The sequence below is a fragment of the Cynara cardunculus genome, unplaced genomic scaffold (genome assembly GCF_001531365.2).
Source record: "Cynara cardunculus var. scolymus isolate 2C unplaced genomic scaffold, CcrdV1 Un_Scaffold_555, whole genome shotgun sequence".
Lineage (NCBI taxonomy): Eukaryota > Viridiplantae > Streptophyta > Magnoliopsida > Asterales > Asteraceae > Cynara > Cynara cardunculus.
The window spans coordinates 158042-177883 of record NW_020200587.1 but is presented as its reverse complement, the minus strand read 5'-3'; the positions used below and the strand labels follow the sequence as shown (position 1 = coordinate 177883).

Genomic DNA, 19842 nt, shown 5'->3' with positions numbered 1-19842 from the left:
CAATCAATCTTAGTTATTTCCGCTTTCCTCGAGCCCACCTCAAGGCTACGACAGATTATATAATGTTCTATAACTGGTACACTGTGAATTGAATATTTAGGCAAACATAAGCTAACTTATTTTTTGAGTACATGTTTAAATGAACGTTCTGTTTGTACGTTTCTCTTTCATGGAAGTACGATAAGATCAAGAGAAATCGTCATCTTATGGATACCGTGATCTTAAACCAGCCACCTATCGAACAACGATAAGTGACGTTGGCCGTTAGCGTTTGGTAAACAGCCCCCTAAGCCGAAGTTACCGTAAACATCAATATTGAAGCAAAATCACACAAGTTTTCAACCCTAAAAAACCCTCTTTTCTTGTACTTTCTTTTGTTTCAAGGAGCCAAAAAATTGGCATAAACAACAGCAGGACAGACATTACAACAAGAAAACCCTCAAGGACCTTCAAAAACACCAACTCCACCTGCTCAAACCCTTCAAAATCCTTCAACAAAACGAAAAACACGAAACCGATCTTCGACTGCAATGTACATTAAGAAGACAACCAACATGTTTCTAAAGCCTACGACTGCATGACGAGATGAGATCACGAACCCTGGACCAGTTTTTTCTTAACGACACCCTCGAGAACACCGTTAGCTAACATGTGTTTTAGGGTCGGTGGGTCGACGTGCACGGGTAACTGGAACGAGACCGAGAAGTCACCTGGCGGGCAAAGATTCTGTGTATGCATCTCAAACTCCATGTTGTGGGCGTGAACCTTTTTCTGGCCGGTGTTTGTTACGCCTTTGATTGTGATGGTTCCGTCTGGTTGGATATCGCATTTGAACTCTGCAGTTTATGGTTGCAAATTCGAAGGAATCAGTCATCTGAAAGCCGAGCGATTTACGTTTTGAAACACTGTGATGGAACTTCGTTTCTATTCTCTTATAAAACATCAGTTTATTAGAAAAACATGAGATCGACTTCAAGAAAGTTAAGAAGTATCGGGGGTGCAGTGGTACTTACTTTCGTCCTTCTTGACGCCCGGGAGAGCAACACGAAACAGAAAAGCCTCATCGGATTCTGAAATGTCAATTGAACCAATAACTGGTCCTATTTTCCCGCTTGCAGCACTCCCAGATACCGCAACTCCGTGCTTGGTGATGGATAAAATGTCGTTCAATTCTTTCTCGGTGGTTTGTTGAGGCAGAAAAACCATCGCGGGCTGATTCTTTAACGGCAGGTTGACTTCGTTCTGAGACATATCGGAATCAAAATGGTCTAGAGGTGGGCCTGTGTATGGGACGCAGTTGAGAGGAGCTACAGCAATCGGAACTTGATCAGCCCAATGCGAGTTAGATCTGAAATTCACATGTGAATAGGCAACATGAAGTTGTGAAGATATATGTGTATTCAAACCAAATCAGACCATTCAAGATTAATAACTAAAGATCGTATTATGCAAAACAGTCGATCACAATCGTTATCTCCAAGAAAGTCTGAGATCTTGAAAGAAAGCACATACTCGATGAACATTCATAGCAAAAATCACAATATTATTGCGAAAAAGACTAAAAAGGTCATGAATTTTTGAAGGTGAAGAAGGTTAGGGAAGTCATGAACTTCTTGTCTGTTCATCCTCCTCTCCTCTTCATCTCTTTAGCGTTTGAAAACCTAAAATACCAGTTAAAGCCCTCAAAATTAGAATCGGAAATGCATAACGTATGTTTGCTTTCCTATTGTGATTCAATACTAGATTCTTGATATTGAAAGAGGCATCGAGATTATAACAACTATATAATTGCAATAAAATTCGATCACCTAAAAAAAGGTTCCAAAAAAACCCGAATATACGATAATACACAAGAAGCATTTCGAACGAGGGATAATGAAAAAGATTACCTCTTTTGAGATCAAGAGGGAGAATTAAGAGAAATGGCGCCAACGTTAGCTTAGGCAGTAACGAAATTTCTTGAGTCTCAATTCAAGGTGTAAAAAAGCTATCGAAACAAGAGGGCTTCATATCGGGTTGAGAAAGAGCCGAACTTTGGTTGCTAATCGATGTGGGACCACAAGTAATGCTATCAACTACACTAAATAAGCATGTACATATACATATTTCTTAAGAAATTCACCGGTAAAACCAAACCAACCAGTATATCCCACTTGAAAATAGAGAAAGAGATGTGGCTTAGCTATCTTTATTAGCTCAGCCATACAAGAGTGGTTCTTTAAGGCTTAATTATTCAGCCATTAAGCCAAAACGCCTATATGGAATGAACCACGACCTCTCACTTGTTCCCGTTAAGCCACCTCAAACAAATTAATACCAGAAATAACCCACCCTCTCTTTTTGCCTCCCTCAAACCCATCAGTCTCACATCCTTCAGACAGACAAATTTATCCAGACAGACAACTTAACACATACAGGGCTTAATGGAAAAAAAAAGTAAATAGCCCCTAAACCAAGCCACAAACAATGAATTAAATATAATTACTCCATGCAAAAAAAATGCCACATTTGTATACATGATGAAGTAATTTTCTTCTCTTTTACTTAAACTTGCCACAAGCAGGAGTTCTTATGCTAAAGCCTAAAATAAAACAACCACAAGATTCAACAAAAGAACCCACATAGCTATATAAAAATTATCCCGAAAAACAGTGAGTATTCCAATACTTTCTACAATAGATTTTCGATACATTTTTGTACACTAAAAAAGAGGACCTTTATCTACAGACTAAAAAGTAAACAAAAAAAAAAAACCACAAGGGTGGTGCCTGATTGGTTTGAGCTTGGTCTCCAAAGGTCAAAAGTGCCTGGAGGTCCCGAGTTCCAATCCAAGGAGGATAAAAATCCCCTTGTAGCCACAGAAGTTCAAATGCGGTGACTCCGGGGTACCCGCAAAGAAGGTGGTCGCCCTGGAATTAGTCGGCTCGCATAGCGGGTTGGATATCCAGGTTAATCAAAAAAATAAGTAAACAAAAATAAATTTCAACCTTGGTTTTAAATCACATAAAAGAGCAAGTAAATCACGTCGACAACATGATTCCTCTAATGTGTATTGTTGTCTAAAGTGAAGTAGATATATTTGAATAGATGTGAAACGGGAAAAAAATTCCACCAAATCAAGAAATTATTCTCAAGATTTTCAATAATTCAAGCAAGCAACTTTAATTTCAGTTACACAAGAAAATGCTAAAAGAAAGAACAAAATACTGATTTCCAAAATGCAGAACAAGATTCAACAACTTTAGAATAAATTTATGACATACCAATACGAAAAAGGAAACTGGGGCTTTTCGATAAATCCAATCAACAATCACGATGAAAGAAATAAGAGGTTATGGCAGATAAGAATGGCGTGGAGAGGTGAAGGTGGTATAGCCGTTGAAGCAGCCATAGAAGAAGCAAGAAACTTCACGATTGAAGGTTTCTTATTTCATTCGTTGATGATTAAATATCTCAATGATTTGATGGAGATTTCAGGCTTAAATCAAGTAAATTTAACATAAATCACATCTTCATCTAGCCTCACACCATATACATGGGCCCAACAATATGAGTATGTTTAACGGCACCTTAGAGTTTGCAAACTTTATGAAACACTACTTAAGTGGTAAAGCAACACTAGTTATTCATAGTTAACTCTCTATTTCTTTCCCTTTATCCCTGGAGTTGAAGTGATGAAACTAAAGAGGTCTTTCAATCTTTTTTCTGGAAGGGCGTCCCTGGCTATGCCTGGACTAATCCCGGTAAATTGTGACTGCAAAAAATCAGCTATGATAGACTCGGTGGCCATAATTGTTGTGTACAACTGGAGTCGAACCCTGGGCAGATGGGATATTCCACCACATCCCCCATGACCTCAACCACAACCCTTATGGTTAAGGTCTTTCAATCTTACTAGAGATCCGTACTTATGTTTGGGCAAATCACGAAACCAGCCACTCTACACCTCAGGGTAGAAGTAAGGTCTATGTACATCCTACCTACCCAGACCCTACCCCGTGTGGGATTAACTGGTTCGTTTGGTTACTATGTTTAAGAGCCTGCATACCAAGTAGCCTTTGGCCCAACAATATCAAAAAGCTTTCAAAAAACCGTTCGATTGTGAGCCAAGTGTACCAGTTCTTAACCCACATAGTTTCAAAATAAAAGGGTGCAAAAAGAAGTAATTCCTCCAACCGATCACCAAACACCCGTAAAAGATCAGATAAAACCACAAAGGTATAACAGAAACCCCCAATTTTCTAGCTGATTTTGCCCTCAAAGATCTTAATAATGAACAACAAAGTGAAAGAACTTGCTTATTCAAACTTACCAAAAAAGGGTTCTTCAAGCCAAAAGTAACCCAAGCATTCAATATGAGAAACAAATGGTCCAAATTTGTTTCAACACTTTCTAAAAGAAGACCACAAGGTATTTTTGTACACCCAGAAAGCATGAGCTTTTTTTTACAGAGGATCCATATGGTAAATAAAACAACAACAACACATCTACCATGATTCAAATAATCAAGAAAATGAACATAATCTTGAAAACCAATTCGAAACCCTACACATTATCAGTACCAACAATAATAAAAGACCAATCAAAGTATACAAATTCGAAACTTTTTTACAATTAAAGCAAGCAACTTTACTGTAAAAAAAAACAGTAAAAAGGAAAAGGTCAAAAACTGATTCGCCAAATGTAGCTACAAAACAACATGAACAAATATAGACCGAATCGACTCAAGACCACTTAGGGTTTTTATAGTAAATCCAATAAAAGAAATACGAATCCAACAACGAACATGAATATTGGAGATGTGGGTTGGAAGCATACCCGTTGGGAGCGGCCATTAGAGAGGAAAATCGAAGAGGGTTTCAGGAGTCAAGAGGGTTTTTGAGATTTTGAATTTATACAGATGAAGAAGGTCGACTGAAACGAAGGTAATCAGCAGCAGTCATGAGAACACAAGCTTTAAAGTCACGATCAAATCATAACCACGGGGTTGCTTTGTGTGTTTTTTGCTAGGGTTGATGGGTTGATGCTTCCCTCATGCCTTGAACTTTGAAATCATTCAAAAACCATCATAACCCTCTCTTTTTTAATGAATACGATAAATATATCAAGATTTTAAATATTTCAAGATATGGGTTATTTAGGTTGTTTAGGAAAGATCAACCCCATTTAGATTTGGATTAAGGGTGTGTGAAATTCGATTCGAACAGATAAATAAAAGAACTGAATCGGGATCAGGGTAAATTAAATCAGAACTAGTTATTTTGATTCGGTTGTCAATACTAGGGGTGTTTGGGATTGTTTATAAAAAACAACTTATTGATTTATTCCGGTGTGACACCGATAATAAGCATTTTTGAGTGTTTGGATAAATAACTTATGCCGGTGTCAAACCGGTAATAAGAAGTTTTTGAAGAAGTTAAATCATTCTGACTTATAATAAGTTGATAAGTGCTTTTGTAGAAAAACACAAGTTGTTTCAAATAAGCAATCCCAAACACCCTCTATATATTTTTCAAAATCAATTTCAAGATTTTCTTTAAAGATGGTTTTTGATTTGGTCTAAGTCCGGTTTAGATTCATAATCAGATCATTTTGCTTTATTTTTCAAACTTGATAAACAACGATGTCTTAGGTTCGTATTTTTCAAGTTAAAACTAATCATGTATGTATCTGGTTCACACTTGAAAGTTTGTTTTAGGATTGAACTGCTTTTAAACTGAAACAAAACATGTTTGAATTGATTTGGGTTTTTGATTTCATTAGTTTTTGTTTTTTGGTTTCGGTTTGATTCTGATCTGATTCACATTTGTATTTGGGATGGACGGTGATTAATGGTTTCACGGAGAAATCTTCAACCCTAAAAGGTCGGGATGTTTGTTGATATGTAAATAAATAACTAAAAACGTAAGATTGTTAGAGTTTTTGTAAGGGGTAAATGTGAATCAAAATCTTAATAAAACTGTTATTTTTTTTTATTGACCTGAATATCCAATCCGCTATGCGAACCGATTAATCCCAGGGCGACCACCTGCTTTGCAGATAGCCCGGAGTCACCGCATTTGAACCTTCGTGGCCACAAGGGGATTTTTATTTCTCATTGGATTTAAACCTGAGACCTCCAGGTACTTTTGACCTTTAGAGTCAAGCTCAAACCAATCAAGCACCCTCCTTGTGGTTAATAAAACTGTTATATTTATTTTGCGACAAGATAAAATAAAAAATTACAGTTTTAACTTTGGAACAGATTGGACATTATCTTTTAAAGTTGTATCAAATCATATATAATCGTGAACCATGTGGACCAAACAATTATACCTAAAGCACACCGACATCATTCTCTATCCAAGCCTAGTAAAAGGTTTTGGTCCACCAAGGAACCGATTAGAAGGGGTTCTCACGTTATCAAATTATCTTATTTATATCTAATTAAGGTTAGATCATAAGTTCGTAACCACTGTAGGTCCATCCGGAGTCATCATATATCTTTTACTCCTGACTGACACAAGTGAGTTAACATTACTAATCACTGTTATATTTAGGTATATAATCTTAAATGAGATGTTAGTTAAATTCAAGACCTTTCTGATGAGTATAAATCGATTTATTTTAATAGGTTATAAGGTTATGGATTTAATTAAAATATCATTTAAAGTTATATACCTTGTTGGTCCTGTAATGTTAATTACTAACACAAAAAGTGTTTGTAGAAGGGGGGTTGGATAGAAGCACATCAGATTTTCACTTTTTAATTATGTATATTTACTAATAACAAATAATTACATATTTGTTGCGGAAGTTAAAGAGGTAAGATCTTGTTCTAAACAATCTGACTGATGAAAAATCTGCTATAGACTGAAAGAGTAATAGAAGAATGTACTCTTTTAGATCTGAAGAACTGAGATAGTCATGTAGTTTCTTGACACTGATTTTACCTAAGAAACTAACACTCAAAATTCCTTTGAAAATGGGTGAGTAGCAACATTTGACAATGATGACCTCTTATAGTTATCATTATATTAAATGATGCTACCCAACTTTAACGCGTATATTTATCTGATTTGTTGATCAGTGCATGTATGTACTTTTCACTCCAGCCTTTGTGTATCTTAACGATATGAAATAAAAAAACACAAATACAACATAACCTATACTACCCAACTTTAAAATTAAAAAAAAAAAGAGAACTAGACTATTTTTTTTATTAAAACACAACACAACCACAAATACAAACAAATTGTTCAAAGTAATGGAAGCGATTGAAATTTGGATTTTTATCTCATAGTAGTAGGATTTTTAATTAAGAATAAAACAAAATAAAAAATTAGAATACTAGATATAATATTAAGGATATAATAAACTTACATAATATTTTAAATGAGTTGGAAACAAGTTAAAAACAGGTCGAAAAATTCAACGCAACCAAACCTATTTATTTAAATGGGTTAGGAGAGTTGACCCATTTATTTAAATTGGTTGAAAATCTCAACTCAACCTGTTAATTATGGGTTGGGTTGGGATTAGGTTAGCGGTTAGGTCATTTTTTGCCACCCCTAGTTTGAGTTTCAGGAAAAAATATTGTTTTATTGTTAGACGATCAATAGATAAAAATATATATCATAGAGCGGATCAAGCGAAAAATGGCTACGGATACTGAGGAACATGACTATTGAGATGCAAAAATGACTACTTGTTCAATAAATCTTTATAAAAATGCTCTTTTAAGATTTCTTTAATCAGTTGAGTCATCGTCGTTTTCGATTTTTTGATACTTCTTAGAGTTTGGTTTGCTATCTTTATAATTCTTTTACAAAGTGAACCACAAGAGTGGTGCCTGATTGATTTGAGCTTGACTCCAAAGGTCAAAAGTACCTGGAGGTCCGAGGTTCAAATCGAAGGAGAAATAAATATTCTTTGTGGCCACAGAGGTTCAAATGCGATGACTTCGGACTATCTGCAAAGCAGGTGGTCGCCCTGGGATTAGTCGGCTTGCATAACGGGTTGAATATCCAGGTTAATAAAAAAATTTATTTTACAAAGTGAGAGTACATAATAGACACTTAGAAATTATGCATCTTCACTTATACGTTATACCACGACATCTCCATGGTTATGATTTATCAGCGTCCTTTGTCCTCTATTGCATATGGATTTACTTTCTTACAAATCAATTTTCTCTATCGCATTTTCTGTCAACTTTGAGATATTCGTTGTCGGGTTCACTGACTGATCTTTATGATGTACGCTTCTAGCAACGTTTTTCTACTCCTTTGTACTTGACTAGAACATGATCGATGCGTATCTAAACCCTTGAATTCATAGGAGTACTAATGGTCGGGCTTGTTGGGGAACAGTTTTGGCCCAACTATCTGGGCTGATAAAGGACCAATTATATTGTGAACGATCATGTAGAAGACTGATTTTCAATTTTCGCAAGTTTTTATTAGGGAAAAGTTCAGAAAAGACCATCGAACCTTTTATTTTGAATGATTATGTCCCTAAACTTTTTTTGAATTATTGAACTTTCTCATTTTTAATGATTAACAAATTAAGTCTCTGAATTTTTAAAAATAAATAAAAATCGAACTTTTGAAAATTGGTTCCCTACATTTTTTAACAAAAAAAGCTAATTGTAACTTTAAATAAAAAAAAACCCATAAATTAGGGTATGTTTATTAGCAGCTTAATAAATTTAATGGGACTCACAACTTATTTGATCAACTATCCATCATTATTTGGTAGTGACTTAATGATATAAAAAGTGGCTTATTCAATAAGTTTTTAAGAAGAAACTTTATGTATAAAACCAAGTTTTTTTTTCCAAATTTATCCATCTGAATTGAAAAATTTGTTCTTTCCATCTATAAAAAAAACTTACTCAAACAAAAACGTTATCAATCTATTTAAACAGATTAATCCATACTGACAACTTTATCCACATAAGGGGGTGTTTGAGATTGCTTTTTTAAAATAACTTATGATTTTCTATAAAAGCACTTATCAACTTATAAGTCAGAAAGATTTAACTTCTTCAAAAACTTCTTATTACCGATTTGACACCGGTATAAGTTGTTTATCCAAACACTCAAAAATGTTTATTACCGGTGCCACGCTGAAATAAGTCAATAAGTTGTTTTTATAAGCAATCTTTGGGATTGTTTATTTAAAACAACTTATGATTTTCTACAAAAAACACTTATCAACTTATTATAAGTCAGAAGAGTTTAATTTATTCAAAAACTGTTTATTACCGGTTTGACACCGGTATAAGTTATTTATCCAAACACTCAAAAGTACTCATTATCGGTGTCACACCGGAATAAGTCAATACATTGTTTTTATAAAGGGAAAAGTCTAAAAAAAGTCAATGAACTTTAGTGTTTGGAATGATTAAGTCATTGGATAATTTTTTGGAACAAATAAGTTCTTGAACATTCTAAAACATGTTAAATAACTTCTTGGACTTTCTAAAACCTGTTAGATACATTCTTATAATCTATACAACTGGTTAATGTGGTAAAATAATGGAAAAAATCCGAAAAAACCCAATAAACATTCATTTTTTAAACGATTAAGTCCCTAAACATTTTTTGAACAAAAAAAATTTAGATCTATAAAATTAAACAAATATAACAAACAAATACTTGTATTTACCAAAAAAAAAAAAAAAAAACAATCATAAACTTTAATTGAAAATCAACCAAACAAACGGTTGGTTTTATTGTTAAATCATTCGTACCACCTCCGCACCTCGCATCCAAGTTCATCACTTTACTTGCCATTTAAAAATGAAAAAAGTCCCATTCAGCAATCAGGGCCAGGCGACGATTGAGGTGAGACCCAAATCTTGATTTCGAGGTCACAAATCAGCACCGGAACCCGATTCAATTTCACATTCCAGGTAACTGAATGATCAAATCCGATTCAATTTCACATTCCAGGTAATTGAATGATCAAACTGAAACCCTATGTTTATTGACATCGAAAACCTAATTTCCCGTAGAACTTTTGATTTCCGTTGTTCGATTCCATCGTGTGTGTTTCTTTCTTAAATTTGTTGATGATTTAAGCTTCTTCTATTATCACAATTTTTAATTAACAAATAAACTTTATACATTTGTTGATGATTTGAGCAAAAGGTTAATCATCGCCATTCCCACCGGCCACACTTACCTTGGAACCAAATGTGAGTAGATATATATATATATATATATATATATTAACTTAGATATCCAACCCGCTAAGAGAGCCGACTAATCCAGGACAACCACCTGCTTTACGGATAGTCCGGAGTCACCTGTGAACCTTCGTGGCCACAAGGGAATTTTTATCCCTCCTTGGATTTGAACCTGGAACCTCCCGGTACTTTTGACATTTAGAGCCAAGCTCAAACCAATCACGCACCACCATTGTGGTTTAGATATTTCAGAGCTAGCGGTTGAGGTTAGGGGAGAGGCTGAATTCAGACTTGAACCCGTTGTGTATTAACTATTAAGTCATATTTAGCATTAGTTGGACATACTTATGGTATTTAATTAATTGGATTATGATTGTATGAAATTTGTAAAGTATGGTGCTTAATACTTGCTGGTTTTAGGTGTTTGTATAAGGGGCTTCATCTTTATACAGAGTAGGAAAGGACAGGACTTTGATATTACAAGAACTTGTTGTCCCGTTTGACAAGATTTAATAAATTACTAAACTACCCATGCTAAGTAAAACCCTAAAAACCTTCCAGAATTCTTTCACCCACCCATTTCACGCTCATCCATCCAGTCCCGTCTGCATACCAAACACAACCGTCATGATGCTAAGAACTGATTGGTGCCTGATTGGTTTGAGCTTGGCTCCAAAGGTCAAAAGTACCAGGAGGTCCCAGGTTCAAATCCAAGAAAGAATAAAAATTCCCTTGTGGCCACGGAAGTTCAAATGCGGTGACTCCGGCTATCTGCAAAGCAGGTAGTCGCCCTGGGATTAGTCGGCTCGCATAGCAGGTTGGATATCCAGGTTAATTAAAAAAAAAAAGAGAACTGAGTTTCTGATTCATTTTCGAATTAGCTGAACAGATTTCTTGCAGACTTGTTTACTCTATTCTTAATGGATCAGTGAAATGCGTATTCATCCCAGAACGTTTCGCCGCCATATCAAGATTTACGCATATTAGAAGAAACGTATTACATTGTCAAACACGATTGCAAGCAACAGAATTGGATCAGGGGCTCCAAAGAAACAGTTTTAGAGGAATATGACCACCATAAACGATGTCACAAGTTCACTGAACGTAATGCATTTGGCCAACACAAACGAAAACGATATGGAAATCGACCATCTGCATCTACGAACACCCTCAAAAACCGCACTTGTTGATGAAATGGACATACCAATTTCAGAGGGAGAGAGACAAATGTATGAAATATATGTGGAGAACTTTTCAGATGGTGCAGCTGAGGCAATGGAAACTTACTTGACCATAATGAGTGATGTTGTTGGTAGCCATGAGAATGCAATATCAGTTCTAGCAAGTAACTTGGATTGTGCAAATTGCTTTGTTGTCTATCTTACGAGACCCGAGTTAGAGAAACTTGTGGAAACCGACAACGAGAGAATTCGGGGAATCTACCCTCCGTATAAACCCGTTTGACGAAAAGTTACGGATTGGCATGATACAGCCTGCAAACGTTGTTTTCAATGTAGATACTGTAAAAGGGTAATGACGTTATCCTCTGCACAGCTTCCACTGTACTAGTCCCTCGGTCGTCATGGGGAGGTCAATAGTGTGTACCGGGGAAGGTGAGTGGTGTTTGGAGTCGAACCCTGAACCTCCTATTCATTCTGCAAGGATGTCCACCTTCTTACCTGCTAGGCTATAGCTGTAGTGACTTGTTTTTGGTATAGATGACTAGATGTATTTTTTCTTTGCTTCTCTATTAACCTTTGTTAGTTATTTGTTGCTATAATATTTTTAACAAGATTTTAGGGGGGTTTTTTTCACATTATTTGTTACTATAATATTTTTTTTTCACAAAATTTTAAGCATTCTATAAGACGGCTCTTTGGCAGTTGCTGAATGATTAAGAGGCTCTATGATATAGTTCAAAATGAAATATAATTGTTTGGTAATTATTTGCAATGAAATTAGGGCGCTGAATGGTTAAGGGAGAACTAGAATACAAAATTATTTAGAGGGTTTTGGAACTATTAAGAGGCAGACTTTTTTTTTGTCAAACAAGATTCACCTATTAACGATTCAGATTCTGCCTCAATGGAACTATTAAGAGGTAAATAAGCAACCTCTTAGTTTATATGACCAAAAAATAAAGTATCTTATCTAAAGGAATCGTAATAAAGTTACAAGACGCTTTTGGTCGTTTTACTAAGTTTTTTAGGACATTTTTTTATAACAAAGCGTCACATTAGCAATTTTATAGGACGCTATTTGAAATATGTCCTATAAAAAGATGAGTTTATATGACATTTTCTTAATAATGTCCCGTAAAATTGCTAATGAGATGTTTTATATTAAAAGTGTCCTAAAAAGCATCGTATAAACTTATTATAACATCTTTAGACATGAGAATTTATCTTTTGGTTCTGTAATTTAGTCTTATAAATATGTGTATTAGAATGATTAGAATTTGATCGCATTCTATAAACTCAGTTTTGTTGCAATGAATCATGGTTGGTAGGGTCGTATAAAGTATGCAAATTTGGTTAGTGTATGATATTAGAAGTCGTGTACCATTGTAGTACCATCATCAGGGGTGTGTACAAAGTTATCAAATCCAATTAGATACAACTAATCATAATCGGATGTTCAATTGTAATTGGATCGGATTGGGTCCAAAATTTCAACATCCAAATTGGATTGGTCGGTTCTTGGATGACAATCTAGGATCCAATAAAAACCGAAGCGATTCAATCCAATGACCATCTAATTGCACATCCACCTACCATCCAATTAATAACTCTATATAATTATTAACATTTCACGATATTATTTTTTTGTTGATATTTACACGTAGTGGTTTCTTACTTTCTTATAAGTTAACAAAATATATGAATGTCTGGTTGAAATGATTGATTAATTGACTGAAAATATATCAAAATATTAGACAGATCTAATCTGATTCAATGGATAACCAATTATAATATCCAAATAGATGGAACCAGTTCAATTTAATCATGGATAGGATTTGATTGGGCCGGATGTCTAATGTCAATTGGATTGGATCGGACGATAAAATCCAACATCCATTAGATGATTGAATCAGATCCATCTAAATCTATTGGATTTCAACCGGTAAACACATCTAACCATCGTACTGACTTATTTAATTATTAAATAATAATAAAACATATTTTTTGATTTTTAAGTTTTTAATTTAAAAGTTAAAAAAAATTCATTCGACATTACCATTTCCTCTTTTAAGTTGCTACAAAACGAATACCAACATGTATTAGTTTTTGTCGTCTGATGTATTGAATATTAAACATTGTAACTTTAACTTTCCCGCTTGAGTGTTTCAATATTTGCGAGTTATATTTCTTTGCAATAAAAATCTTTAAAAATGACTAGAAGAGTACTCGTGCAATGCAACGAGTCACATTTCGATTTTAATGTTCTACTTTATTATTTGTCTCTTTCGATGTTATAATATGATTTTATGTGTTTTAAAAAAAACAATAATGATTTTATTTTTGAATAAAATATAAATTTGAAGATATCATACAAATTTGAAAAAAAAAATATATCAATGTTAATATCAAATCAACTATTTAAAAGTTATCATTTTTTATTATAATTTAATATAAGTTTAATAACGAAATAATTTATTTTTGGTTTAATAATAGAGATTGATCTGGTACATCTCATCCTAATGTGCATATAAGGATAAAGATCCATTCTTACGCTTCTTAGCTTAACTCTCATTCTCACTAAAATCCAACCTTGTTAAGTAATTAAGTCATGAAAACTTGTTACGAGTTCATGAATATGCAAACAATATATAATATATAGCCATTGTGTGTGTGTGTGTGTATATATATATATTATGACAAGTTGTATAATACAAACAGTCGTTTCTGAAGTCAATAATGGAAAAACATGTGGAATCAACAAGATTAAGCTCCCAAGATTTGAATAGATTTTGTTGTATCAAAATGGACTCATCATTGCAAATCATTTAGAGAAAAAGCAAGACGTAACGAAATTCATTTAATACATGTCGAAACTCGAAAGTCGTTGAAATCAAACACATAAATCACAAAGAAATCGAATCACAGAACACACGAGATGAGAAACCACTAAAATCAAAGAAATTTTTTGGATAGATGAAAAGTAGGATATGAACGAGCAAAGGAGGAAGTCTCGACTTTTGTTGTGGCTTAATGATTAAGCCGTAAGTAAATACTTATGTATGACTGGCCGAATAAGCTTCTTGTACTATCAAGACTCTTTAAACAAACAATCCTTACGCATATTTGTCTGTCTGCATCTGTATTTCTATCTGAGAATTCTTTTTCGGAAAAAGAAAAAAAATAACAATTCTGTTTCAATAGACAAATGACAAGAATATGGTTAGTTTTACATGAAATTCAATGTTCATACAATATTGTTTCATATGTGAAATGTGTAAAACAGTTTTTTTTTTCTCACACACGAAACAGTCAATGAATATTTCACATCTGAAACAACACTGTATAAATACTGTATTTTTATACATATTATTTCATATAATAAACAACAAATGTAAATTGGTTTGTAAGTTTGTATGATATACAGGCTTTGTAAATGTTCATATGTTTTATATATGTACGTAAATTGTAATGTAGTTTTATGAAAGAAATATTTGTATAAGGACTGTATATGGATTAAACAGAATTGCAGGGGGAAAACATGTAATTTTTAACAACGTTTTGCACACGTGTGACATGAGTGTACTATATAACCTACAATAAGCGTCACGTGTATTTTCTTTTCCTTTATTTTTTATTTTTTATTTTTGACGGCTTTTAGTCTACAAGCTTCAAGTCGGTTGTTACGTTTGACCATCAAACGGTCAAACGCGTAACCTTTTAATTATAATTTATTATTCAACAAATATTAATATTTTTATCTGCAAATATAACCATAGATTTATGTATTTTTTTTTAAAAAATATCAAAAAAAAAAAAAAAAAACAATGAAGTTTAGGATTTGGAGTGATTAAGTCATTAGACAATTTTTTGAAACAAACAAATTTTTGGACATTTCAAAACATGTTAAATAAATTCTTGGATTTTCTAAAATCTGTTATATACATCATTTATGATCTATAAAACTGGTTAATGTGGTAAAATAATGAAAAAAAATCTGAAAAATTACATTGGTTTTTTTCAGATTCCATTTTGAACCAAAAAAAGTACTTACATCTATAAAACGAAACAAATATACCAAAAAAATTACTTACATTTAAAAAAAGATTATTGATGAAATTTATTTTAATTACAAATAAAAAATATTTTGTCAGTGATTTTCCAAACTAAAAAATATAAAAAGGGATTTAAGAAGGATTACTGATTAAATTTATTTTGAATAAAAATAAAATATATTATGTATATGATAATCTCAAATGATTAAAAATAAAGTATGGATTAATGATTCATAAAGTCGTTTAATGTGTTTTATTTGAATTCCCTAACGTTTAATATATCTTTAAGTTTTTTGTTTGATTTCGAGGAATTTTTTTCCCGGTTTTTTAGTTGATTTTGAAAGATTTTCTTATTTTTTGGTTGGTTTCGAAGTAAATTTTCGGGTTTTTTGGTTGAGGTTACTGTAATTTCTAATATTTTGGAGTATATCTCAGAGATTAACAACTTGTACCTTTCATAACTATAGAAACCCTACTTGCAACTCGGACATTCATAGGTCCCTCGATAACTGATTTTTAATTGATTATATATCTGGGGAATTCCAAATTTTTTTTTCCCTGTCAATGATACGAATAATTATCAAAATATAAAATTAATAAGATTCAATTTTATGTTATAACAGAAAATACCAATACTAACATGATCAGGTTTTAGCTTATCAGTGAGTAGATTCGTCCATTATAAAGTGAAAACGAATCTACTCACTGATAAACAGAGGCTCGATCGTGTTACTGTTGATATTGTCTGTTGTAACATAAAAATTGAATTTTAGTTGAGAATTTTTTAAAAGGAGCCAATCCCTGCCATTTGTATGCTACATCCGCCCCTATATATAGAGAGAGAGGGGCGGATGTACATAATTTTTGTTAACGGAATTTTATGTAAACCCCCTTAAAAGAATGATAACAACAAGATACGAACACGAGATATTACGCCTTTGAATTCATGAGAAACAATTCGAATCATTTAAAAGTCGTTAATTTTTTTTTTATAAATATTTTCAATCCTTGGAATCATGTTATCAATTTGTTTCGAATAGTTACATAAAGGTATATTCTTTTGTTGACTTGGGATCATATAAAATCATATTATTTTCATGATACTCGTAAGATCATTTTTTTACACTTGAAATTTACGGTAAAACGCTGTGAAATTAACCTTCACAATGTTTTGCTATAAGGTTCAATGCATCTCATTACTATTGATCTTCAGTTATGATTGATACAAGGTAAATATCACTTTTATCTTTTTTTTACCATAACTTTCATTATCAGTAGAACCTAATTAATACTTAAATTATATTTAGAAGAATAATTTATTTAACTTAAAAAAAAACGTTATTTTTATGGAAAGGGAAGAAACACATTGTATTTTTAAAATTGAAATATGTTACAGGGACCAGTTTTGATTTAAACCAAAATGCAAGGGCCAAACAAAAACCTATAATGAGCCTCACGTGTTTTATATTTTTTATATTTTTGCGGCTTGTTACGTTGACCATAATATCCGGTCAAACGCGTAACCTTCTAATTATGCATATAATCTCACGTCAAATAAAATTATTAATATTTTTTTGTTATAAACAATGACTGTAAATTTTTTATAACTTTTTTAATATATAATATTTATATACGATAAATAAAATAAATAAATTCATATATCATTTTCATATATTTGTGATGTCTGAACCTCTGATCTCTTACAAGCTTAAAAACTCACATACTGTTTGGTCAAAGGCTCTTTGGTGATTATAAATTATTTTTGGTGGTTATGAACATCGATTTCTTATGGCCACGGAAGTTCAAATACGGTGACTCCGGGCTATCTGCAAAGCAGATAGTCGTTCTGCGATTAGTCGGCTCGCATAGTAGGTTGAATATCCAGGTTAATAAAAAAATGGCTATCCAAAAAATTCATTTTGACCTATGTATGCCACTTTGTGCATGTGACGTTACTAACGTACGTTATCTCCAAATTTGAAGTAGTAACGGTTAGTTGCTTACATTAGTCGTTTGTAATCTTCAGATAGTTGAAAATTACCACTTGTTTGAATATAATACTGATACATCAACTAGGGTTTCATTTGGATAACGTGTATGGTTGTAAGGCCATTTAACCTCATTATATGCATTGCTAGTTATTTTTTATATTACTATCCCGACACTTTATATATCGTTAATTTGTGAGCCATTTATGCATTTTTTTTATTAACATGGATACCAACTCGCTATGCGAGCTGACTAATCTCAGAGCGACCACCTGCTTTGCAAATAGCCCGAAGTCACCGCATTTGAATCTCCGTGGTTACAAGAAAATTTTTATTTCTTCTTGAATTTGAACCTGTGACCTCCAGGTACTTTTGACCTTTGGAGCCAAGCTCAAACCAATCAGACATCATTCTTGTGGTTATGTTTAGAAGCGTAAAACCTGTATTTGTTTCATTGTTCTTTCTGGTTGTTGAGAAGGTTGTCCAAAAACGATATATAAGACGAACCCAGTAAAAGAAAATAATCCATTATCGCTATTTTCGGTTTTTCATAGTTTTTAAATATAATAATAAGTAAATTAATAAGTAATTGCCACGTGTAATGTGCTTAGCTGGACGTGACAAACCTATTCTAGTCAGAATTGGAGATATATATCAAGCATAGTTTATTATCTTACACTTAACTCCCTTGAATTCACTCTAATTTCATTTTCGTCCTCTATATATCTAATATTTTCAATTTTGATCCATATTTAACATTGATACTTTTTTTTGATTAACCGGGATATCCAACCCGCTATGCAAGCCAACTAATCCCAGAGCAACCACTTACTTTGCAGATAGCCCAAAGTCACGTATTTGAACCTCCGTGGCTATAAGAGGATTTTTTTTTCTTCTTGGATTTGAACTTGGGACCTCCAGATACTTTTGACCATTGGAATCAAGCTCAAACCAATCATGCACCACCCTTGTGGTTAACATTGATACTTTTTAGATTTCAACAAAACAAAATATGTACAAAATTGAGTACAAATGATTAATGTAATCACTTGAAGTGTGAAATAAATAGAAATACAAAAAGTTCGAGTTATTATTCAAACTACATAAAATTATGTTCTCATGTTTTGATTATTAAGGGCCCGTTTATTGAACGCTTACCCGGTAAGTGTTTATTGGGTAATTTTTTTTACCGGATGGACATGACAAGGGTCAAAAATCTTACCCGGTAAAAACAAGGATAAAGATGAAGAGTCTTATTCGGTAAGGGAGGGTGACGATTCTTACCAAGGTAACCGCTTACCAGGTAAATTTAACACTATTATTTACTTACCGAGTAAAAATTTAGTCCACCAAAACGACATCTTGTATGTAATAATTTACCCGGTAAGCGCTTACCGTGGTAAAAGTCGTCGCCCTTATTTACCGGGTAAGATTCATGGTCCTTGTTTCACTATTATCGGGTAAGATTCTTGATCCCTACCGTATTCATTAGATGAGGTAACATGATTTGGTAAACGCTTACCCGGGTAATTAAGTGTTTGGTGAACGGCCCGTTAGTGACCGAAAATAAAAGTTTGTTGGTGTTTTTTATATATTTAAACATTTGTAGATTTAAAGATTTATTTGTTCGATTTCAATATGTTTAAAAATATATTTATTTGATTTCAGTAAATTTTAGTATTTATTTATTTAAAAAATATATTTAAAAACTTAACCACTCAAAGAGCAAATTACATGAAAAAAATAACGCACTTTAACTTAATTCATATTTTTGAGTAACATACTTTCAAAACTTTCATTTTGGTACCTAAGATATAAAGTAACATTTAAGTACCCGAGTAACCGGTTGAAGTATTAACTGTTTTTCATGCTGATGTACCGAGTGATGAGATGAAATTGGAATGCATAGCGAATAAATTGAGTTGAATACCACATCACTCCTCACATCAGTATGGTAATCGATTAATTCTTCAACCGATTATATGAATACCTAAACGATTAAAACTTTACATTTCAGGTACCAAAATAGAAGTTTTAACTGTATGCTATCCAAAATAGAAATATATCTGTCCCCACTCAAAATATAAAATATATTTGTTTTTTGAACTTTCAACAATACAAAATACATAGAACATTGAATGCATATGATTAAGGTAATAACTTGACATATGAAATAGAGAATAAAAAAAATTGGAGTTTAAAATAAATTATATATATTTATTTTAAAATCTAAACTATTTAAATACTAATTCGAATAGAACAAATTATAGCAAAAAAATAATGTGTGGTATCAAAAACGTAAAACTATCAAAAGTATAGGGGTTGTTTATGAAAATATTTCAAATGAGTCAAATTAGGTTATTGTTACGTTTGACATTTTTTCATACACGTTACCCTAATTTTGTCTAATCTCATTTCGCCGGAGTTCGAGACTTTTCTCCCCCCAC

At 32.9% G+C, this 19842-nt stretch overlaps 1 protein-coding gene across 1 annotated transcript; it reads right to left on the bottom strand.

Annotated features, from left to right (window-relative positions):
- Positions 1–317: 317 nt before the first annotated feature.
- Positions 318–5052, bottom strand: LOC112501786 (alpha-crystallin domain-containing protein 22.3-like). Its single transcript, XM_025105505.1, has 3 exons — positions 4819–5052; positions 1014–1348; positions 318–836 (listed from the first exon to the last, which is right to left on the bottom strand). The coding sequence occupies exons 1-3, from the start codon at positions 4833–4835 to the stop codon at positions 592–594; spliced, it is 597 nt and encodes a 198-aa protein (XP_024961273.1). The 5' UTR covers positions 4836–5052; the 3' UTR covers positions 318–591.
- Positions 5053–19842: the final 14790 nt, after the last annotated feature.